The 24,364-nt window shown below is 38.1% G+C and overlaps 1 protein-coding gene across 1 annotated transcript in view; it reads right to left on the reverse strand.

Moving 5' to 3' along the window:
- Positions 1–5,558: 5,558 nt before the first annotated feature.
- Positions 5,559–24,364, reverse strand: part of NCAPG (non-SMC condensin I complex subunit G) — a 53,197-nt gene continuing 34,391 nt past the window's right edge. The window contains exons 12-21 of the mRNA XM_043971798.1: positions 23,708–23,818; positions 22,779–22,898; positions 20,137–20,373; positions 17,320–17,501; positions 15,157–15,331; positions 12,956–13,117; positions 12,516–12,657; positions 8,949–9,038; positions 7,239–7,311; positions 5,559–5,945 (exon numbers count right to left, since the gene is read on the reverse strand). Of these exons, the coding sequence (XP_043827733.1) occupies positions 5,822–5,945; positions 7,239–7,311; positions 8,949–9,038; positions 12,516–12,657; positions 12,956–13,117; positions 15,157–15,331; positions 17,320–17,501; positions 20,137–20,373; positions 22,779–22,898; positions 23,708–23,818 (1,416 nt within the window). The 3' untranslated portion in view covers positions 5,559–5,821. The remainder of the gene's footprint in view (positions 5,946–7,238; positions 7,312–8,948; positions 9,039–12,515; positions 12,658–12,955; positions 13,118–15,156; positions 15,332–17,319; positions 17,502–20,136; positions 20,374–22,778; positions 22,899–23,707; positions 23,819–24,364) is intronic.

The raw sequence follows: 24,364 nt of genomic DNA on the forward strand, positions 1-24,364 counted from the left end.
CTAAGGAAAAAAAAAGAAAAACCTTCACAGAAGCATTCCCAAATATAAAGATTTTAGTGACCTTGTTTGTAAGGGTTTAGTATTGTTTTATATTGCTTTTTTTAAATCAATTTCTCCTATTTGCCATCGACCCCAAAGTAGGTTTTTTTTTTTTTGGAAGCATAAATTACACCACCAGCTAAATTGTAGTCAATGACTCATACGTAGCAGATTAACTTTCTACATTTGGTTTTCTACTTGCATGAAAGAGGACTCGCTTTCTTCAACTTTCGCATCATTCTTCTTTACTCAGGAGAATCAGCCACCTTGTCACCTCGACCATGTCTCTCATCTTGTTTCTCCAGAGATGGAAGCTGCACATCCCTTGAAAGTCCCACAATTCTGGGGGAAATGGAACATGTCTCCCTAGTTTGGCAACCATTTTCAGTTTCCTCACTGTGAAAGACACTCCCCTCTTAATTCCTTGGCCTCATAACCTACATCTGTCATTTTCAGCTCTTCTTTCCATAACCAATCGGCTGTCAAATCCCACCCACCCAGCACATGCCAATAAGCGTCAGTACCTGTTGTATGTAAAGTATCATGCTGGATGCTGAGGAACCAAAGACAAAACAAAATATTCATCCCCTGCCCTCAAGGAGCTTAAGTTGATGCAGCATATAAACAGGTAAGTATATACATGATCATTTGAGGACATGGCACTAACAACTAGGGAGATCAGGAAAGACTAAAGGAAGTGGTGAGTGAGCTGTTCCTTGAGGGATGGATTCTAAGTGGCAGTGAGACTAGGGGCCAAGAATACGTTGTGAGGTGTTCAGTGGATAAGAGTGCTCAGGCCTGGAGTGAGGAAGGCCCACGTTCAAATCTGACATCAGACATGACTTGTGTGACCAGGGGGGAGGAATCTTTGCCTCAGTTTCCTCATCTGTAAAATGGGGGTAATAATAGCACCTCCCTCCCAAGGTTGTGAGGATCAAGTGAGATCTGTTTCAAGTTCTTAGTGCAGTACCTGGCACATAGTAGGAACTGTATAAATGTTAACAACTATCATTATTGTAGGCATAGAGACAATGATCTGGACTTACTTTTCTTCCTCTAAAAATCTTGATCCTGTGGTTAGCCTGTTCAGCTTCACCATCTAAGTCCCTTGCCCCTTGTCCTCATACTGCCCATCCCTTTTCAAACCCCCACATTGCGATTCTGGACTCCAAAACGTTTGCCTTCTCCACCCATCTGCCTTCAGCTCCACGGGTGTTCTGGGGGAGTCAGTTACACAGACATGTTGCCTGGGCCCACCACATTTTTGTTATGTGATCTCAGCTGGGTTCTTGTGGCTGCCCACCAATCCATTTCCTATGATTCTTCGGGGGATGGCCAACTATGGCTGTTATTCCCTGTCTTCCCCCCCCCCCCGCCCCCAAAATGGTTTTAACAGGTCATATAACCCCAGTATGGAGTCTTCTCATTTGGTGGTGAGCAGCACCTGGGCACAGGGCAGGCTGGAGTTCACCAGTGCCAGAGCTTCCAATTAACTCCAGGCTTCTTCAAATCTTCCAGTTGCCAATTCTCTTCCGGGTCCCCCTGGCTTCTAGCTTCAAGAGTGGAAAGATGGATGAGGCCAACCACACTTCGGTATTCAGAAGTGAAGATATATTGGAGACTGCCAGTTCCAGAAGTCCAAAGAGAGCCACTCAAAAGGTGTGGGTTAGGCCATCCACCTCTATCTACCAAGAGAGAATCTCCCTTACCAAATAGGCTTTGGGAGGAGTTACATCAAAATACAATAAAACGTTATTGAAAAATAAATGGTGTATGCAGGTACTCCACAACTCTCTTCCTATATAATCAAATACCTCAATGAAAAAAAAAGATTGAGAAACTCCCTCTGTTCCTCAATTTAGCACTCCAAATTTCATACCTCTTTTCACTTTCCTTTTTGAGGTCTCAGTGAAAGTATAGAACACAGGAGATGAGACTGATGGACTGGGAGACCAAAATGTATGTACATATAGATATCAACATGCACATTTAAGCCTCCTAATATCAGCACAGGGATTGGGGTGGAAAGGAAGACTGAACCAAGTACTGCATTCCTTGAGGAAGGTGAGAAAACAACCAAAGAGCTAACAGATGAGGTATAGGGTAATAGATCTGGATGCAGTGGAAGCTGAAGGATGGCAGTAGTTGTGAAAGGGATTGATAGAGAGGGAGGTGTATGCCTACTCTTCCTCCGGGTCCAGTGTGTCAATAGACACGAAAGAAAGAATAACAAGTGGTGGTGAGGGTGGCCAGGAATGCAATTATCTTCTGGGAAAAAATCTGGGTTTCTGTGAGTGCAAGAAGATGGGAGGAATATGAAAGGAAAAGCTGTAATAATACAAAAAGGCAAGGAATTCTTAGGGAGACAATCCTAGTGGAACAGAAAATGGGTAGAAGGCTAACTGAGTAGGGATGAGAAAACTAGGAGCGGTAGACTTGATATTACTTATATTAGAAGAGTTAAGTAGCAGTTTGTTAGCAATGGGATAGGCCCATAGTACCATTTGACTAAGGATGTTAGTTACAGTTTAATCCAACAATTTAGGAGACAATGAGGGAGCGGGGTAGAAGGCCACCATCCCTACGTATCCACCCTCCAAGGTGGACCTCCAAAGCCCATACCTAGTCACCCACTACTCTTCTTTCCTCCTCTTGCTCAAGAAGTGATCACCAGTGCCTCCAGAAAAGGGGTGTCTATTGTTCCACTTAGTGAATTCTCAGACCATAAACACCCCACCCCACTCCCTAAGTTCCCTCTCTCATTAGAATGTAAAGTCCTTGAGAGCAGGGACCATCTCTGGCATTTGTATCTCCAGTGCTTAGCACAGAACTTGGCAAGGAGTAGCTGCTTCATAAACAAATTTGATTCATTGAAGGAAACTAAGCTACACAGGTAGAGAGGGATGCCTTTCCTGCTGTTCCTTACCCAGGACACTCCACCTCTTACCTTTGTAACTGTCCCCAGCACCTAGAATGCACTCCCTCCTTCCCTCCAGCTCATTGAAACCCATCCCTTATTTCTTTTGAAGACTCAGCTGTAGCTCCTCCTTCCACACGAAGCCTTTCCAGATTATCCCTAGCTGCTGATGTCCTCCCTCACCAAACTACCCTCTCTTCTGCACATTCTTGAATACATACATGCTCTCTCTCCCAACAGAATCTAAATTTCTTGAGTCGTGTTTTTCTTTTTGTGTCCCAGTGCCTGACACAGTCCCTGGCTCATAGTAGGTGCTTAATAATTGCTTGATTGAGACACTATGCATACGGAGAACATTAAATAGGCTACCTTTTCCTCAACTACTCTTTTGTCACATTAGTCTCCAGCTCAAAAACCTACAGATTTCCTATTTTATAGCATCAAATTCTAATTCCTCAGTTTATCATCCAAGGATCTATTAATTCCCCTCCTCTCCATCTCACATTGATTTCCTAGACTACCTCCTCACCCCCATTCTAACCAACAAACACCTATTCTGACAATATACCCACATACACAAGATTTTCTTATGCCAATTTCTATACTAAAAATTCATTTCACTCAACTTGTGATGCACTTCTCCATTGACCACCTATTAAAATAAGCCACAGGTCTCTCCTTAATGGCCCACTTTATAACTAAACTACCCCAAGAAGTTTTCTACACTCACCATTGTTTGCCACTGTTGCACTTACCACCCTATGGTATTTAAATATTATTTCTATTAGGCCAGTCACTGATTCATCCGATCCGTGTTTTGTGTCCCCTAACAACTCCCATGAGTGCCCACCCACCCCAATCCAAGATCATACTAGATGGACTGGTGAGAAGCTTTGCAGAGCCAAATTCTGATTTGGGAAAAATGGGGAAATGACCTTGAAAGTAATAACAAAACAATTTGAAGACTAACTGTAAACACTTTTTGTGAAGACACAATTACAATAGTTTAGACACCTTAGCTTAAACCTGGTGACAAAGGCTTGGGTTGTTAGGGTGAAGAACAATAATGGGACGTGTAAAAACAACATTAATTCCTTCCTACCTATCTTCATCACTGAAACGTTTATTTTTGGCATTCTATTTGACTCAAGATTTAGAGATATAAAGGTCAGATGTTAAGATCATCAAACCCAACACCTATTTTACAAAGAAGGAAATGGAGGCCAGAGGGCTCAATGACTTGCCCAAGGTCACATGTGATGTAGCGAAGACAGGATTCAGACAACAAAGATCTTTGGACTTCACAACCAGAGCACCCTCCACTAAGCACATCCTACTATTTCAGTAAATTGTATTTTTCCTTTTGGTTTTATCTCTGGCCCCTTTCCCCTTTCCTTCAAAATGACCTTGGCTTCTCCTGTTTATATTTTATTCCCAAAACAATACTTTTTAGGGTTGTACAGAATCTTCTATTAGAATAAACCAAAGAACAGTTGCGGTAGGTTTGAAATTGGAGAGTGTGAAGAGCACAATGGGATTGGAAGTAACACCACCTCCCCCCACTGTCTTCCTTACTATGGGCAGCAGCACCTGAGGCCCCGATGGTGCCTCCTTTACCAAAGTGGGCAGCACGCATACTGCCTAGCTAATGAGAGGCTTGTGATGGAACCCTCGGTTTCAGCCCTGGTTTTTTATTGCTTTCTCTTTCATTTTGCTCCTAACACTCAGTGGCCTCGAATCACAAGTTTTTCATCAATGATGGCAGTGATTCTGAATAAGTTGCTAAAGAGAAGGAGAGAGGAGACAGCCTGAAGTAGGGGACAGGGTGCTGCTGACTCAAACTGCCTGACCTTTCCTAAGGATGTGACATTGGGCATCTGTTAGGATGAGGCAGTTGGGCTATGGTCATATTCAGTATTGCAACATTAATGCCTTACTTCACTGTGCTGTAACAATCTGACCTCTAACTGGATGCTCAGCATCTTCTGTGTGCATGAATACATTAAAGAAACAATTATAACCTAGATCATCCCTGAGCCATAACTAAAACTGCCTCCAATTCCATGTGCTTAGTTTCTAGGGCCATAAGGCAGTGGCTTCGTGCTGCTACTAATAATCAAAACAGGAGAAAACAGGCTCTGAGGGTCTAGTGACTCCCTCCCCATCACCTTCCTAACAGCCAGTGCTTACTCTCTATGACTTTACAATTTACAAAACACTTTTCATGAATTCTCTCATTTGATAGGCACAAAATCTCTTCAAAACAGAACAAGTATTATCCACATTTTACAGGTAAGGAGACCACAAGGTGGACAGAGATTAAGTGACTTAAGTTCAAGGGACTTACAATCCTGCCTTACAACAAAACCTATACATGGTATACACTTTTTTTCCTGTAATATGGTTTTTCACTTTTTTCTAGTTTGGGGTTTGAATCAATCATTGGGAAAATAAGTGACACAGACAATAGCAAGGAAAATCCTTTGAATTTTATAAATGAGAAAACTATCAGTAATTAACTTGGACAATAGCATTAAGTAGAGTTTTTAATTTAAAAATTTGGGCAGATATAATGTCTAAGAAGAAAGCAACGTCTAGAAAAAGGAAGAAGTTAAAGCCAAACAATGAATAAGACTCTAAAGGAAGTTGGTATAGAACAGAAGACTGAAGAATTAAAATAATGAAAATGTGTTATAGGTTAGTATAAAAATACAAGTAATAATTTTATTAATACAAATATAAAAGCAATTAAATCATTTTTCTGCCCCCAAAATGTAAAAAGCCATTGAAATAGAAAAAAGTGAAAAAATTTAAAAGAACACTGATAATATTTTTTTTACTTGAACTTTTACTCTTTCTCATTTCTTAGCTGTCATCTTCACCAAGAAGAGGTATAAGATTTAGTTTCGTTTTTTCCAAAGCTGCTGTTTTAGCTCTTCTTGGTAGTCTCATCTTCATCTCTGTAACTGGCTCTGGTACTTCCTGGTCACTAAAAAAAGAATATAAAATTCATCAATATGATATAAACTATAAAACATTTCATTCCTATTTAAAATTTCTAAACCTCTTGCTGCTACAAAGCACCTTTCTTTAAATCATCTCAATTAAATGCAATTGATTTAGCCATAGGACCAAAGCCTCTAGAATTCTAGTGAGACAACACCCACACTGTCCCTAATCACTTGTTACCTAACAGAGTATTTACTATGTGGAAAAACTAATTTATGTCAAAAGAGAAATGGATACAACTTCACTTCAAAAAGTCTCAAATCTGCAAAGAAATAGTTACAGTTATTCCTACTCTTTCAGAAGGAATATTAGAAACACTAGTTAAATGTTCTTATCATATATATTTTACATTATTCTAGCCACCAAGTCCTGAAAAAAGCCCCTTTTCACCTGAGCTTAGCAACATTGACAAGAAAATGATTTTCTGAAACCACAAACAGATGTACTTTAGTAGGAGTAATTATTCCAACTAACTTTTAGCTGAAATTATGAGCTGTAGTCTCTTTATGGAGACCAAAATCCTCTTTTCCAGTTACTTTGCCTTTTATTTGGAAAAGAGAAGTATGTAGTACCTATGTCTCAGAATTACTTTGAGAATCAAATAAGCACTCTGTAAACCTTAAAGAGCTATATAAATGATAGCTATTATTATTGTTAGACTGAATCTAAACAAATCCCAAACTCAGAAAAAGTGAGCTTGTAGTTTTTGTTGACTATTTAATTTTGGAATGTATATTTAGATGAAAATACAAAAATAAACATGAAACCAGAGAATAACAGCTCAACATAGAACCTTAAAGAAAATGCTGTGTTAACTAGAGGCCAAGAGTCTATGAGCTACCTGGGAGGTGGGGAGAAAAGGTATACAGAGTCAACTGAACTTGAACATGGGACATTTCATAATTACTGAGATTTTTATAGCACTTCAGAGTTTGTAAAGTAATTTGCAAACATATTCTTTGCTGTACCTCACAACATCACTCCATGGTCACATAGCTAGCAAATGCCCAAGGCAAGATTTGAACCAGGTCTTGTTGACCCCAGATCCAGTGCTCTGCTCCCCACACCACCCTCCCTCTCAACTCTGGTGGGTATTGGCAATTAGTCCCAATTATCCTGACACATGAAATCTGTCTCTATCACGTAGAGAGAGTGAAGGTAGAATTACAACATTTGGTCCATACCTATTAGAAGCAGAACAGAAAGATGGACTAAGACAAGCTAAGGGGCCTGTTCCATGCATGTATGTGTATGTATATGTGTGTATGTATACCTTTCAGAATTCATCTCAGCATTTTGATGTCCTCTTTTCACAGATTTTGAAGTGGTTGTGACTTTTCTCCGTCCTTTAAGAAAAATCAAGAATAGTTTATGAACAGTAAAACATACCTTACCAGTACGTGTACCATTGAGACTCTAAATTTCCAACTCAATATGATAGCCCTCCCTCCTGCCAAATTGGGCATTCTCACTTTGGGCATGTCTTTTGCTTTCCAGACTCTTGCTGTTCCTTATGCATGGAGTATCCTTCCAATCTTATTAAATGCTTGCCAATTTCTATAAAACCCAACTCAAATGGGGCCACCTCCATCAAGCCTTCCTGGATCCCTCTTGTCCCAGGAACGAGCTCCTCCTGCTCTGATCTCACTTAGTCCCTTACCTGGCACCTCTAGAATGCACTCACTAATATCTGTATTATAGTTATATTTGTATCTTATCCACCCCCCCAAGTCTTATGTAGCAAGATCCCGTCCTACATAAACTTTTCCTCTCTGCAGGCCCCTGGCACAGCGCCCCGCACACAGAAAGAACTTAATGTCTGAGGAAGAGAGAAGGGATGAAGGACTAGGCACTCTGAAGTATAAGGGCCCTTCCAATCCTCAAGATTCTGTTAACGTTATAGAAAAGAATGTGGCATCTACCAGAAGATGACATACCTAAATAGTTAATAAGCACGGATCAACAGCGATTACAAGAAACAAGAGAGGCGCTCAGAATTCCCCTGGGCTGGGAGGTACATGCACAACCCATCTCACTGTGAAAAGTGGTTGGTGTTTCTAATTCTCATCGGCAAATTCTCTCCCTTCCTCCAGTCCTGCCCCCAAGCATTGTAAAGGCAAGCAATATGATACACATCATATATGTTGAAGTCATGGAAATCATAGTGAAGTGTTAATATTTAAGCTGCCACTATATGAAAACATGGGATAGGCTTTGCTGAGTAGGCCAAAGTATCATGATAAGAGATATTGCCAAGTACATGCAACTGTCACTCAATGCTTCAAAAGCTAAATTCACAATTCACAATTCTTTAAAAGCTTCTGAGGCGGGCAGCTAGATGGCGCAGTGGTTAAAGCGCTGACCCTGGATTCAGGAGTACCTGAGTTCAAATCCAGCCTCAGACACTTAACACTTACTAGCTGTGTGACCCTGGGCAAGTCACTTAACCCCTACTGCCCCGCCAAAAAAAAAAAATCCCTTTAAAAGCTTCTGAGGGTGCTTTTGGCCCAAGCTCACCAGCACGTAAGAAGCCAGATTACGCATAAGAGAAAGTTATTTCATTGAAATAAAGTAGAACCTCAATTCACTGCCAACTACAAATTAAAGTTATTTTTTAAATCAAAATCAAGAATTCTGCTTGCTGACCTCTCTCAAAAATTAGTTAAATACTGAAACATCCATGAACTTTTTGGCAATGTATAATTTCCCACTCATTCCTCGTAAGGAGCAAAGCATAACATGAATGGTATTTTTACCTTATTTTAGAACCAAGAAAAACTGATATTAACTATGGGAGTAAGAGGCAAAACTGGAGTTATCTTAAAATTGTTTTATAATTCTTATTCCTAAAGACAAATTGAAATGTTTTTGACATTTCAAAATAAACATTAAATTAAATGACATATTTGTTATAGTCTGTAACTAAAAACAACTAGTGTTTTATTTCAAAGTAAAGAATAAGAACAATCAATCTGTACAGTACCTTTATTAGTCTTGGATACAGTGGTTTTAAGTGCCTCAACACCTTTACTTTTGGTTATAAAAGGAGTCTGAAACATTTCTTTATTCTTTTCTGTTAAAGAAATACAAAAGATAAATCAATTTCTTCTAAAATACTTTACTTGTCAGTATTATCATCTTTGTTAAAACAGAAATGACATGCAAACTATAATTTATACTGAAAAGTTATCAAATTCTAGGCATTGGGGTTTTTTTAATTCCTATGATATCCAAATTCTAGACCCTGTTTGATGCCTCTAAAAATTAATGGACTATTCACTATCTTGTAAAAATGCACTCTTCAGCATAATAGAAAATAATGTTAAATGCTGTTTGACAATATCTCACACAAAAAGAACAACTATATCTTAAGTGGCCACTGTGTGCTACATACCATGCTAAATGCTACAGAATACAAAGAAAAAAAAAATGAACCGGTCTCTGCCCTCAAGGAACTTACATTCAATTGTGGGAGCCATACATGTATAAAATTATGTAAAAATAGATATAATGTAATTTTCTGGGTGAGAAGAGGAGGACAATAAATAATTTCTGGGGGGAGGGAAGGGGAATGACAGGAAAAGGCCATGTGCAGAAGGTGATGCTTGAACTGTGAAAGGACCTAGGGATCCTAAGAAATTACTGTCTCTACATACTTCCCTCTTATTCTTGTGAGACTGATGCTTTGTACCCAAGTGTAAGACTTCACCTTTATGCAAACTGAAGCCCAGTGCTCTAGTCTGTCAAGCACCATCTTCTTGTGAGTTCTTTTCCCACTCAATGCCCCCAAGGGCAACTGCCCTCCATTTCTAACTGTATTTTGCATTTAACTACCTTGTATTTATTCACTTTATCTTTATTTTATTAACAGTCAACAAGTATTTATTAAGCACAAGCTGGTGTTAGGCACTGTGCTAAGCACTGAGAATATAAAGAAAGACAAAATGAATTCCCTATCCTTGAGAAGTTCAGTCTAATAGGGGAAACAATGCATATAAGGATGTACAAACTAGATAGAGAGAAGATAATCAATAGAGGGAAGGTAGCTGAGTGTTGAGGGATACACACACACTCTCTTCCTCTCTAGTTCTCTCTCTCATACACATACCACTTTGTCTTTTACACTAGAACACAAGGTCCTTGAAAGTAAGACTTGGGGCAGCTAGGTGGTGCAGTGAATAGAGCACTGGCCCTGGAGTCAGGAGGACCTGAGTTCAAATCCAGCCTCAGACACTTAACACTTACTAGCTGTGTGACCCTGGGCAAGTCACTTAACCCCAATTGCCTCACAAAACAAAACCAAAAAAAAAGAAAGAGAGTAAGGCTTATTTCATTCTTGGATTTGTAGCCTCTGTGCCACTAAATAAATACTTACAAATCCCAAGTATAGCTAGAACAGGTCACAAAGTTAGGTAGCAAGCCCAGGACTTCATCAAAAGTCCAGCCAGACACAGGCAGGGGTGGACAACTGGCTGCAGACATTAGCTGTGGTCTAAAAGAGCCAGACTCAGGAAAGATGTATTATATAACAAGAAGTCAAAGTCAAGGAGAAGAAGTTTAAGATATCAGGGACAAAGACAGGATTATGGTCCCAGGGTCACAGAGAAGTCAAGTTAAGAACTTACCGGCCCCAAAGAGGTCCCTGGAGAAAAGTGAATCTTACCAAGTCTAAACCCCCACTTATGCCAAACCTGTGTCACCTGTTTGGTTCTGCCCCTTTGGGAGAAATTTTCTGGCTGTTAACAGAGCTCAGGGCACTACATTAACTATGGGGCCAGGTGGTCATCTTCATAACCAAAAGTGGTACCATGGACAGAGCAACATTTTCCAGTCTCAGCTCTGACAAGGACTTACTGAGTGCTTTGGTCTTTCCCCCTCTGGATGTGAGAACTGAAGCTAGTTCCCTAAAGTGCATTCAAGCTCTGACATACTAGGATTTTTAGTTTTTGGTTTCCTTATCCACTAAAGAGATATATCTTTAGGCCTTGGTTGGGGCTCCACAGGAATACTAAGGTACCTGAAAGTTCAATAGGTTAATTGGAAGGGTTTCAGGAAACACACTTTGCTTTAGGGACCCTCTCTTGTACGCCAGGGACTTGGCTTCCCTTTCTTTCTTCTTTCCTTTTCACGGGCACTACCACTACCAATATAGCACAGCCCTGAATAAGTAACTCCAGTACTAGAATTTGCAAAGCATTTTACATATACCATCTCATCTGAGCCTTACAACAATGTTGCTAGGTAGGTAAAAATGAGAAGATTGAGGCTGAGAGGTTAACTGACTTGCTGATAGCTACAGAGCTAGAGACAGGGATAGAATTTGAACCCAGGTATTCCTGACTTCAGATCTATAATATGAGGCTGCCTCAGCCCAACCCCATCTCCCAGGATCCTCTCTGTACCACCTAGAATCCCTAGGAGTCTCACTCTTGCTAATCTGGCCACTACAAAAAGGTAAGTATCAGAGAAAGCCTGAAGCATCAACATAAACTTCTCTATCCTTGTGAGGGAACACTTCCAGACAGTATCAAAATAGGCTGAAATGAAATCTCCATAAAACATCTCTTTTTTCTCCAAGGAGAAAATTAATTAATACAGTGGTGATTTTTAAGGTAAGGACTTATGAAGATTACAGCCCATCTGCAGAGAAAGAACTGATGGTATCTGAAAACAGATGGAAATACATTTTTAAATTTTTTTTCTTTCCCTCTTTGACAATTGGGTTTTTTTGACTGTTTTCTCTCACAACTAGCTAATATGGGAATTTTCCCATGAGAACTCATATATTAAAAAAAAAAAAAAGAAAAGAAAGTGCCGGGCAGCTAGGTGGCACCGTGGATAAAGCACCGGCCCTGGATTCAGGAGAACCTGAATTCAAATCCGGCCACAGACACTTGAAACTAGCTTTGTGACCCTGGGCAAGTCACTTAACCTCATTGCCCCATCCAAAAAAAAGATCACTGAAAAATTGAACCCAAAAGGTAAAAACATTAAAGAGAGAGCATGACTTTTATCAAGAAAAAAAAAATAATAATTTTAAAGCTGAAAGAAAAAAAAGAGAGAGAGAGAGAGCATGGAAAAGGAGAAAGAAGGCTCCACTCAGGAAACCTGGGTTCTTGTTCCTGCTCTAACTGCTAATTAGCTATAGGGATAATCTTAGGCAAGGCATAATTGGCCCTATCTGGGTCTGTTTCTTCTTTTATAAAATGAGGTAGTTGGACCAGATCATCTCAAAGTTCTTTCGAGTTCTATGATTTTGTGATATTCTTAAAGATACTGTACTTATATGAGCTAATTAGAAAAATATTACCATTTACTTCTTAAGCCAAACCACAATTTAGAGTATAGAAATTAGCATAGGTTTTTTGTTTTTTTTGTTTTTTTTAGTGAGGCAATTGGGGTCAAGTGACTTGCCTAAGGTCACACAGCTAGTAAGTGTTACGTGTCTGAGGCCGGATTTGAACTCAGGTCCTTTTGAATCCAGGGCCAGTGCTCTATCCACTGCGCCACCTAGCCGCCCCCATAGTTTTTTATGTTAGTTCATTATTACCTTCCTCATTCTGATTAATGGCCATGGTAGTGCTATCAGTGTCCGGTGCTCCTGGAAACTGGTAACCATGGTCATTGCTTCGTTTGCTCAACTGTATCTTGATTTTCTCTAAGGCTCTCAAACTTGTCCTATCTTTTACTTCCTGTAATTGAAGAAGATTATTAATACAATATAACTGAAATTTTTAATCTTTCTTCAAAAAAGAACATTAGAGTGACATCAAGTTATGTGATCATATTCCCAAATGATATTAAATTTAACCAAAGGCCTTAGCAGAGAAAATAACTGTTTCTCAAAAGCAAAATCTACTTATTTAGTATTCAGTTAAAAATTCTATTGATTAAAAGGAAACTAACAACACATATGGACTCCTTAAGATAAACATTTTCTTTTCCATATATATAATTTACAACAAGGGACATTTCAATTTACTTACACACCTCAAGAGTCTCATCCAATAATACTGTAAGTTCTTTTGTAGAATTGTTACTGAGTTCTAAAGAAGCCAAGGCTTTAACATAAATGCGGATTTCTGGTGCACATGGATTTATTAAAATTTCATTGCAAATTTTTATGGCTAAATTATCATGTACTGTTGAAGCCTAGAAGAGCAAAAGAAAAGTATATGTGAAAATCAGATGCAATGTATGAGTGACTCAACTGAGAAGCTCTCCCAAAGTCTAATCCAAATCTTTAACTTCCTGCTGAATATCTACTCTTGTATGTTCTGCTGTCACTCTAAACTCAACATACCCTGATATTACTTTGTCAACAACCATCTTGTTCTATCATCCACAAACTAGAAAGTTTTGAGTCATTTTTTACTCTCCTTCCCAAGTCTTTCTTTACAATACCTTTAACCAATTCTTCCCTGGTTATTCCAATTTACATTATCTAGTTCAGATCCTCATATCTTTTTTTGGACTCTACTAAAACCTTCCTGATTCCAGTTTATTTTACACTGTGTGGGAAGAATAATTTCCCTAAAATATTTTTTATCACTCTCCTCATCAACTTCTTTCCTGCCCACAAGATCAAGTCCAAATTCCTTGAGCAGGCATTTCAATACCCTCTATATTCTAACACACTTAACTTGCCAATTTTCCAATAATCTCACATTATTTTCTCAAATTATTCCCAGCCAGGGTTTCCAAAACATAACTTACACATTCTTGCCTCTATTCCTTTGCATATTTCCTTTTAGAATGTCACTCTTCTCCTCTCCATTTATCTGAGGAATAAGCATCCTTCAAATCCCAAATTGAGTCCTATACCTTCCTCCAAGAAACATGCATTAACCATTTCAGCCACAATGATCTCTCTCACTGCCTGAATTTCCACGGGACTTGACAGTATCATTTGTGTCTCATAATCTTCTACCACCTTATATTTGCAGCGCTATTTCATATATAGATGTCATAAACATGCTATCTAAAACAAGAGATCCAAAACAAGTGCTACTCCTCTGCTCTAGTCATACCTGGAAGAATGTATTGTGTTTTGGCCATTGCATTCTAGGAAGAGCAGTGAAGATGGACCCAGAGAAGGACAATCGGCAATCAGAAAGCATCCCATAAAAGGATGAGTTGGAAGAACCAGGAATATTTAGGTAGCCAAAGAGAAAACCTTAGGAGGACTTGACTGGCACTTTCAGATATCTGAAAAACTGTCCAAGGGAAGAGGAAGGATATTTGTTTTGCTTGGTCTTAGGATTGAACTAGGAACAATGAATGGAAGTTGAAGAAGGGCAGATTTCAGTTCAATTTAATGAAAAAGTTCCTAACAACTAGAGCTATCTAAAGCTGAACTGACTCCTTGAGGAAATAAGTCTTCCATCTGTAAAAGGGCAAGGTATAGGGTTTATAGAATGACCTTTTAGATCTTTTGAATTCTGAGAGTCTATCATTATCTCCCCACATAAATTCAGCAGTCAATGACACCTAGCAAAATGTCTTACACACACCAGGCACTCAATAAATATTTGATTACTTAATTGAACTGTGTGAATTATTTCACCTTAACCACTTGACATTTCACATCTGACTTTCTATGTTTCATGATAACTATAAAGGTAACTGACTGATTTTGTCCAACTCTGGAACCCTTAAGTTGAACTTATGAATCAGTGTAGTAAAGTTGAAAAGATCACTGGACTAAAGTCCAATCATAAATGCTAGGTTCAATTCTTGGCTCTGTGACATTGGGGAAGTAATTTTACCATCCTATGGCTCAGTATTCTCATCTGCAAAATGGTTTTAAAAATTATATTACCTAGCTCATAAGGTTGCTGTGCAGGTGCTTGGTAATGTCAGCTCTAATTCTCAAATGAAAGAGTCATCAATGAGAATCTTCAAAGGGCCTATATTTTGTGATACTAGTTATATGTTTCTGAAGGGCAAAATCTATGACATTCTTTACTTTCTCATCCCCTCAAAAGACTCAGTGTAAAAAAAAAAATGTCGGCTAGCAAATATGCAAACGTAATTTCTCAGAGAGCTCACATGTAGTCCAGAGGCAAACTCAATTACAGTAATCTTTCAATTCTGTGTCTTGACCATAAGGGCTTAGCCACCAATGAATAGGTATACCCTGATTAGTGAGTCAGTTACCAATCTTCTCCTCCCCGTGCTAAGAGATTTACCTGGTAGTCCTGGGAACTTCTGGCTTGGGGACTCAACCCACTTGGTCTTGTCAAGTCTACAAGTAATTCAGCTACATTAGCAATATCTACTTCAGCTAAAGGAGAAGACGCAGGCGCATTAAGCAGTGTTTTCAGAGTTGGGAAGAAAGCTTCTTCAAAGCACTCCTGATTAGTCCTATTATAAAAAGGTATAAGGCATTATTAAAACATTATGAAATTCAAGTTTTTTAAGAAGAAAACTAAATAAACTTTAACAAATATTACCTACAAAGTTCACTCCGGTAACGTGTAGATTAGCCTGACATTATCTAAGTATCTTGGATAGGGTCATTTTATCTGGGCTCATTACAACTCAACAAAAGCAGACAGCTGGTGGGAGTTGGTAGGGTCTCATGGACCACATAAAATGGAACAGTGCAGGACACTAAGAACAAAGTTTGGATCTCGATGTTCAATCTCAGCTCCATCGTTTGCTGCCTGAGTAACCTCAGGTAAGCGCTTAACTTCCCTGGGACTACCTTCTTATTAGTAAAGTGAACATTTTGGATTAAATTATCTCCAGTGTCCCTTTTCAAATCTCAATCTTATGAGTCATAAATCTTACATGAGTGTGGACTGAATTAACTATCTTCAATGGGGAAAGAATTAGGTGAGAAAATGCTCCCAGAAGTTTACAAAAATATTTTTCTGATAGACTAGAAGAAGAAATTAAAAAAAGAAAAGAAAACTATGATCATGTTTGTCATTAATTAGATGTCAACTACTTGAACTACTTTTGAAATCCCTTCTCCCACAGTCACGGGTTTGATGTTCTGTTTTGTTTTTATAACCAGGTCTCCCTATCCTGGGCAAGCAGGAAGTGCAGAAGGCACTAATGGATCCACTGCTGATTACCACAGGAGTTTCTGACCCCATCCACTTCCCCATTGGGCCAATTTGCCCCTCTTTAGGAGTAATAGCACCTAACTCCTGGGTGGTTGTGAGAGCAAAATATGATCATGTACGTAAATTGCTCCCCAATCTTGAAAATGCTGTACATATTAGCTATTGTTTAAATGATGAAGAATCCAATCATTTTCTTATATGAAGAGGAGACACTTTGTTTTTAAGAGAGCCTATAAGGTACCTTTTTGCTCTGTCAAAATAAATACTTATTAATAATCAACAAACAATAAGCATAACGGGATCTTCTATTTTCTACTTCTTTCAGGAGACTGAAATGGTAAAGAAGGCCTCTGCTGTTGAAAAAAGCTTGGGAAAGCCTTGCTCCCTACTAACTCACAAACATTCTGATTGCTGTTCTCTCTGAATTTCCCCCGCTTATCTTTGAGATCACCCCCTCTTTCAGATACTTTTCACACTGATCCCTTTTGTGCTCACAACTGTTGCACCAACAAAGATCTCTTCGCCTTGGTCTAATCCAGCTACTCTTCTCATCTTTGTTCTCTTTAATGCCATATGTATCTCCCTCATGAAACATCTTTGACTATGATATTAGGGTTCAAGTTGCTGGTTCCATGATGGAGAAAATGGTTTGGTTTAATATTTTTTATAAATATTTTTCTTGGGGCAGCTAGGTGGCACAGTGGATAAAACAGCGGCCTTGGATTCAGGAGGACCTGAGTTCAAATCCAGCCTCAGACACTTGACACTTACTAGCTGTGTGACCCTGAGAAAGTCACTTAACCCTCATTGCCCCGCATAAACAAACAAATAAATAAATATTTTTCTTTTTTCTAGTTTGTTTTTTACCTACCATTTTTTGTCCTTATGTGCCTTAGGATAATTTTGACTAGTCTTGCCAAACTTTCTTTAAATTCATTTTAGCAAAATGTTGAACAGGAAAAATTAACATCTAGGACAAAAATTAAAATTCTTATTGAGTTATTTTAAGCTCTTCTGACCTAAAATTTCTAACGTATTCCATTTGGTAAAAATGTTTATTAGGAGCACATATTTAATTTTATAAGGGAAATGAAGGGGGAAAAGAGGACTTATTTCACAGAAATTGTCTCTGCTGAAATGTACTTATTCTATAAAGTTAGAAATAGTTAAGTGCTTCTAATAGCCTCTCACTTCCTTTTCCCTCATCTTGCTCACAATTCAAATGATAAAATTAAATCTTTTTTAGATTACATTTTAATGTTAATTTGATTCAAATACCTGCTTGCATAAGCAAATATAGGGAAGAAAACCCCAAGACAATGTCGCAGTTGAACATCTTCTTCAGTCACAGGATTGTACCACAACAAGACAAGACGAGAAAGAAGCCGACTACTAACTAATCGTCCAGAGAACATCAATTTGGCTAGTCCTTCTGCAGCAGTTGTCCGGAGCTCAGAAATCTGAAACAGATTTGGACAATGACAGAAAGGATGTTTGCACAATTATTTCTTACTTTGAAAATAGACAGGGAGTGGGGGCAGCTAGGTGGCGCAGTGGATAAGCACCGGCCCTGGAGTCAAGAGTACCTGAGTTCAAATCCAGCCTCAGACACTTAACACTTACTAGCTGTGTGACCCTGGGAAAGTTACTTAACCCCAATAGCCTCACTAGGAAAAAAAAAAAAAAAAGAACATGCTATGAAAGTGGAGTGTAAAAAGAGGGCACAAAAGATAAATTTTGCCCATTTCATAATTTAACCTTGGATCAGCTATGTGTAAACCGGAATTTACAGAGTGAGAGTCAACAAAGTGTTTTTTTCATACCACTATGAAGAACACCATTACTGCCATTTTTTAAGTGAAGAAATTGTTTCCAAACTTTGCAACAGCCTTTTGGCAGCTCCAAGCAGTCAAAGTCACTTTGGAACTGAATTCATACAGTAATATCTATCCAAACTATACTAACAAAGACAATATTTGTAGGTGTATAAATTATGACAAATTGTTCAACTACACACACACACACACACACACACACACACACACACACGTATATCCTAAGGATTTTCAGTTTCCTACTTTAGAATACAACCAGATTCTAGATCCTAGATTCTCTTGAGTTGTAACTGATTGCAGAAGCCACCTAGTATAGCTTTCACCATTCTTCGGTATAAGGAAATCTGTGGTGCTTTATACTCTTTAGATTTAGTAAATCTCTGCAATCTAACGTGGACAGAATTTTTCTTTTCAATGTCATGAAGCTATTTTTTCACTGGAAAAGCTGGGTTTTCTTCTTAGTCTTAGCATAGAAGAGATAAAACCACTAAACAAAAGGGTCTTCTTGCAAGGTTTGACAGACAAGGGGTCAAGGGAGCGTGTGGTATCAGTGTGAAGAAAGTTGGATTTGGATAAAGAAGACATTGGTTACTGACTCTGCTACTTGCTGTGTGACTCTGCCCAACTTTTCTGGGCCTTCTTTCCTCAATTGTAAAATGAGAGGGTTAGACTAGGTGACCTGTGATACTTTCAAGCTCTAAATCTATGATCCTGTGAATGACTCTTCAGTTTGTTCTAACAATCAGCCAAATCAACAAGCATTTATGAAGCATTCACTACCTGCCAAGACCTGAGCTACATGATGGGGGATTCAAAGACAAAAATCCAAGTCTCTACCCCCAAAATCTTACATTCTTGGGAAAGACATGGACTTACAGAATACTACACATAATATATACAAGATAAATACGAGGTAGATTAGGGAAAAGGTTAGAAATCGAAGGGATTAGGAAAGGCTTCAAGAAGAAGGTGGGGCTTGAAGTATAAGTCTTTAAAGGGGAGATGAAGGAAAAAGCTGGAGGAAACCTGAATGATGGTCAAGTTCAGTTGCTGCATTTTGCAAAGTGAGGTCAATGACTTCTCCGGAGTCTCAGCTGGTAAGTGCCAGGTGACACTCGAATCCATGCCTTTTGACTATACCTTTTCTACTACACCATGTTGTTTTCTTATAATATCCTTTGGGCAATATCAAAAAGTCTTCACTAATCAGATCTACAGCCTTTAACCCTGAAAAGAAGGTAAAAAATTCGCCTAAGTTAACTAAGCCTGTAGGCTACATAGTCTAGGCTGCAGAGGCTATGCTGAGTACTCAAGAACACTGTGGGAAGTGACAAGGGTCCCTATCCTCAAAGAGCTTACAGTAGGAAGTATTCAAAAGCTATCCCCTCCCCTCTTAGTTCCTGATGATTTAATTTTTTCAAACTATAGTTTTCACTGTTACATTAGCTATGGAAATGTTGTGTTTTTTCTGCACATGTTTACTCTGTATATTCCTGTCTGTGTTCATGTTATTTTTGCCCAGTCAATAAGCTCCCTGAGAGTAGAAACTGTTTCATTTCCTAACTCCCCAGTGCCTAACATGGTATCTCACATAGTTCCAAATAAATGCTTGCTGAATGAATGAATGAATGACCATACGGTAGAATCCTTTCACAGAGACAGTCACAAACCAATCTAAATTTCCTTGATGCGTCTCTTGGAAGAAAACAAGAACAAAATGTTTGCCTCCTGTACTTATTATTATGAAGTCATTAATCTAAACAAGCCCTTCAATCAATAAGTACTTCTTAAGTGTTTGCAATGTGTTCAACTCTTTAGTAGATTTGAGGGAGTATTAAGACCAGCCGATGCAACTGCTGTCCCTCAAGAGCTTATAATCCTGAGGGACAGGAGACCAATGCACACATGCATAGAACAATTTATGAGCAATAAGGTGATCAGAAATGTTTCCAAAGCAATTTAAACATGGACGGGTCCCAAAACTGTTAAGTCACATATGAAAAGAGAAAGTAAAATAAAGAAATACCTAAGTAGTATTCGTTACTCTGAAAATAAGAGCACAAAAACATCAGAAGTAAATATTAATATTTGGTTTAAAAGATACCCTTCAAAAAATAAATAATAAAATAAAATAATTTTTTTTTAAAAAGACACTCTTCAATGCAGGAAAAGTATATGATAGATGCTCAGAGAGTCCACGTATGAGTGTGAACAAAATAACAATACATTCTAAGGGTGTTTCATAACAATTGTTCCTTACCTCACTGTCTAAAAAACTGGCCAGAAGCTTCAGGATGTTCTTAGCAGTCGCAGTCTCTTCTTCCACAGCCTTTATTTTTAGCTCATGGTCAGGGTCGCCATCTTCAGTTATCTCTCTTCCACTCTCAAGGTCCTTGACTTTCTTGGATTTAAACGGCTCGGTCCCAAACAACATTAGCTGGTCAAAAACTGCCTTGAGAGCACTTATTTTTATTATGACATCATCAATTTGCAAAACCTGAGTCAAAGCAAAGGAAGAGGAATATACTTCTGTCACAGAACACTGATGATTCTTTAATTCTCACTTCAACAAAAGAAGTCTATTGAGGTATCTCAAAACAGAGAATGGCTGCATCCTGAAGATTCAATTCAAACAAACATTGATTAAGCAATTATGTGCCAGCAGTATGCGAGGTTATGGGATTTTATTTTAAACCAGATCTGCAGTTTCCTCCACAGAGAACTCAAGGTAAGGAGAAACCTAATAGGAGGGTTGGGTGGGTTAGAACTAGTAGTGATGGAGCACACAAGAATACAAGTAATTATGATACAACAGTGGGTGCAATTGGGATAGAGATAAAATGAAAATAATGTGCTCTAGGACAACTTGAGAGACGACTTCAAGTGTGGAGTGGGAGGCATGAAGAAAAGGGGGAGAACTGGGAAAGGAGGTAGAATCTAAGAGACTTTGAAGAAACAGAAGACTTTGACAGGCAGAGATAAGCAGACATTCCAGGAAAAGGAAATAAACTGTACTAAAGAATGGAATTAAGAAATAGTAAAACAATATCAGGGAAAAGCTAGAAATTCAGTTTGACTGAACTATAAAGTAGACGAAGAGAAGGAATGTGAAATAAGGCTTAAAAGGGTACAGTAGAACCAAATTACAGAAAGTCTTAAATATGCCAAGCTAAGGAGCTTGCATTAAATAATATGTATTGACAATTTGAGTGGGGAATTACCATGGTCAGTCCCAAGCACAATAATCATAATCATAATTTAATTATAAAAGAACTGTGGCAGCTGTGTAAAGGATGAAATGAAGAGGGGAGAGATAGTAGTCAGGAAATTATAACAGGTAAAAGGTGATAATCATATGAACCAGGTTGCAAGCAGTTGGAGAAGAGAAATAAGAGATAAACAATACTTTGGAGATAGAATCAATAGGGCCTGCAAATGATTGGGTAGGGTATTGGAGGATGAAGAATAATGAAAAGTCATGAAATCAAGAACTGGAGCCTAGATTTTCAATAGGATAGCAAATGATATAAGTCAAGAAGCTAGAAGGAAGGTAAACTTGGGGGAAAAGATGCCAAATTCCCTTTTCAACATGCTGAGTTTGAGGAGTTGGCAGGACATAGAAGGCAAGATATCTGGTAGTTAGAACAGAATCGGAGAAAAAAGGGCCTTCTTCAGTACTCTTATCTATGAATGCCTTACCAATAATGTCCTCTACAACATCCTCAATAAGTAGTTACCCAGTTTGAAGACTCAAGTGAAGGAAACCTACTGTCCTTTAAGGAAATCCATTCAACTTCTTAATAGTTCAAATTACTGGGAAGTTTTCATTACTACAAATCTTAATCAGTCTCTATAACTTCCACCCATTATTTGGGGCTTGGCCCTCTGAGGCCAAGCTGGAAAAGTCTAGTCACTCATCCACATGACAGTCTTCCAAATATTTAAAGACAGCAAACATGCCATGTCCACCTATGTCTTCTCTTCCAGGACAAACATTTGAAATTCCTTCTGATGCTCTTTGTATGGGATGATAAGAAAAAGAGGTAAGTCTGTCATGTATTGAAAGCAAGGGATAAGAGGACAACAGGCCAAGTACCATACTACTACCCGTAGAATATTAATAGACTTAGAGAAGCAGGACTTAAGTGGGCTGGGAAGAACCTCTGTGGAACAATTATGGGATTTATGAGGACAAGAAATGTACAGGATGAGAAAAGTCAGGAATACCCACATCAGTGAGATCATGGATCCAGTGGATTATGGAACTACTAGAGATGACTATCTATCAGGAACACAAGAAATATAACAGAAAAAGTAAAGCTACCTGTAAGAGCCACTGACATTCAAAAACTAAGAAAAAACATTTATAAAATGACCAAAAAATAGGACACCACAACTCACTTTACATAAATCTTATTTGTGTAGATCTTTAAGAACATACATCCTGTGTAACTTTCTTAAGGCAAGAACTGGAAAAGATCAACCAAATCCTAGTACATGTAATTGTGATAATATAGCTAGCTCTAAATTCTAAAAAGAATGCAACTTTAATAATTGGCCTTCCTTAACTTCCCCAATTTCTACTGGCCAGCAACTGTTACTCATTAAAGAAACAGTCATCAAAATGAAACATTAATCATCTAATAAATGTGGATAGAGTTGTGAAATCAATTTTGGCCACCACAATTTGAGAAAGACAGTGGGGCTGTTTTTTAACCCTAAAGGAAGCACAGAATTCCTCATTCTAATGAAAGCCTTGAAACTATCTGGGAGTGGGGGAAGAGGGAGGCCAGAGTTCTACATGAACAGACACTAAAGAATATCTATTCATTATGATTTTGATAGATACCATTTCTGTCCCCAAAGGGCATAAATGAAATCTTGTCCAAAATTAAATTTTACCTGCAATAACAATGCAAAATGTTTACTGGCAAAATCTTGGTTCTGCAGACCACAACAGCCTAAGCACAAAACAGCCATATTTCTCACTGCAGGATGAATACTTGTTATTCCAGGAAGAATCTGAAACAAAGATTAAAAATTAAAACAACTGAGATGAATATAATAAATCTTCAATATACAATAATCACTTGGGGCAGCTAGGTGGCGCAGTGGACAGAGCACCAGCCCTGGAGTCAGAAGGACCTGAGTTCAAATCCAACCTCAGACACCTGGCACTTACTAGCTGTGTGACCTTGGGCAAGTCACTTAACCCCAATTGCCTCACCAAAAAAAAAAAAAAAAAGGACTGAGAAATTGATCCCAAGAAATCCATTATTAATAATTATTTTCTTGACAGCAATGAAATATGAAGGAGAAACTGATTCACAGAGCCCTGTTCATTGTCTATACAGGGCTTTTGATTATGTCTTATATGCAGACTTTGCCAGATTTATTATCATAAATGACCCAAGTCAATAAAATAGCATTAATAGCTTCAACAAATATTATTATTATTATTTTCTCACAACCCTTTGAATAGAAGCCAAGATTAAACCAGTTAATATACTCTAATCTGTAATATAGCAAAGTTCTTTTACATTAGCATTATCTTTTACATTATGTTTTAACATCTTCAGCTCTTACTATGCAAGATTAAATATATAATATGCAAGATTAAATATATTTTACATTTTTTCCTGATTTAAAAGACACTTCCCTTCCCCAAATCACTGGTTTTCATAGCTAACATTTTGCCAGACACATTGTACATGCATAAAAAATATTAACAATTCCCACACTTTTCAATACTAAATAATGTACTGTTTAAAAAGGGGTGAGGAGGAATGGAGAACATTAAAAAAAAGCTTTAGATGCCATTGCTAACTTACCAAAGAGTCAACAATAACATTCATGGTTGCACTTATGCCTGTAGAAACAGAGATCTGTTTCAGAAGTTCATAGCACAAAATAAGACATTTCTGTAATGTTTCAGGATCATTCTGAAATCAAAGGTAAAAAATATTCAGAATATTTGGGACAGAATGTTTCATTATATGTATACACTTTTAAAGAAGCCATCTGTATGTAGACACAGAGCTCCAAGTGAAGTGCTAACTTTTTTTTCTTTATCAATAAAAGTATTTTATTGTTTTCTAGTTACATGCAGAGATAGTTTTCAACATTTGTTTTTATAAGATTTCTAGTTTCAAATTTTTCTCCCTCCCTCTCCTCCCTCCCCCCTCCCCAAGACAGCAAGCAATCTGATATCGGTTATATATGTACAATCACATTAAGCATATTTCTGCATTAGTCATGTTGTGAAAGAAGAATCTGAAGTGCTAACTTCTAAGCTGATAATCAATGACTTTGTAGTGGACCTTTTCAAAAAAAATATAATTAGTGGCAACAGCACTCTAGAAACTAAAAAACTCTAGATTTCAAAATCTATTTTGACCTATTAATAACCATTTTCTAATATATTTCAAAAAGTAGTTGTACCAATTTTTAAGCCATCTTTCTATAGCCCTTTATTGAAAGTAATTTTT

Source organism: Dromiciops gliroides, chromosome 6 (assembly GCF_019393635.1).
Source record: "Dromiciops gliroides isolate mDroGli1 chromosome 6, mDroGli1.pri, whole genome shotgun sequence".
In the NCBI taxonomy this organism is placed as follows: Eukaryota; Metazoa; Chordata; class Mammalia; order Microbiotheria; family Microbiotheriidae; genus Dromiciops; species Dromiciops gliroides.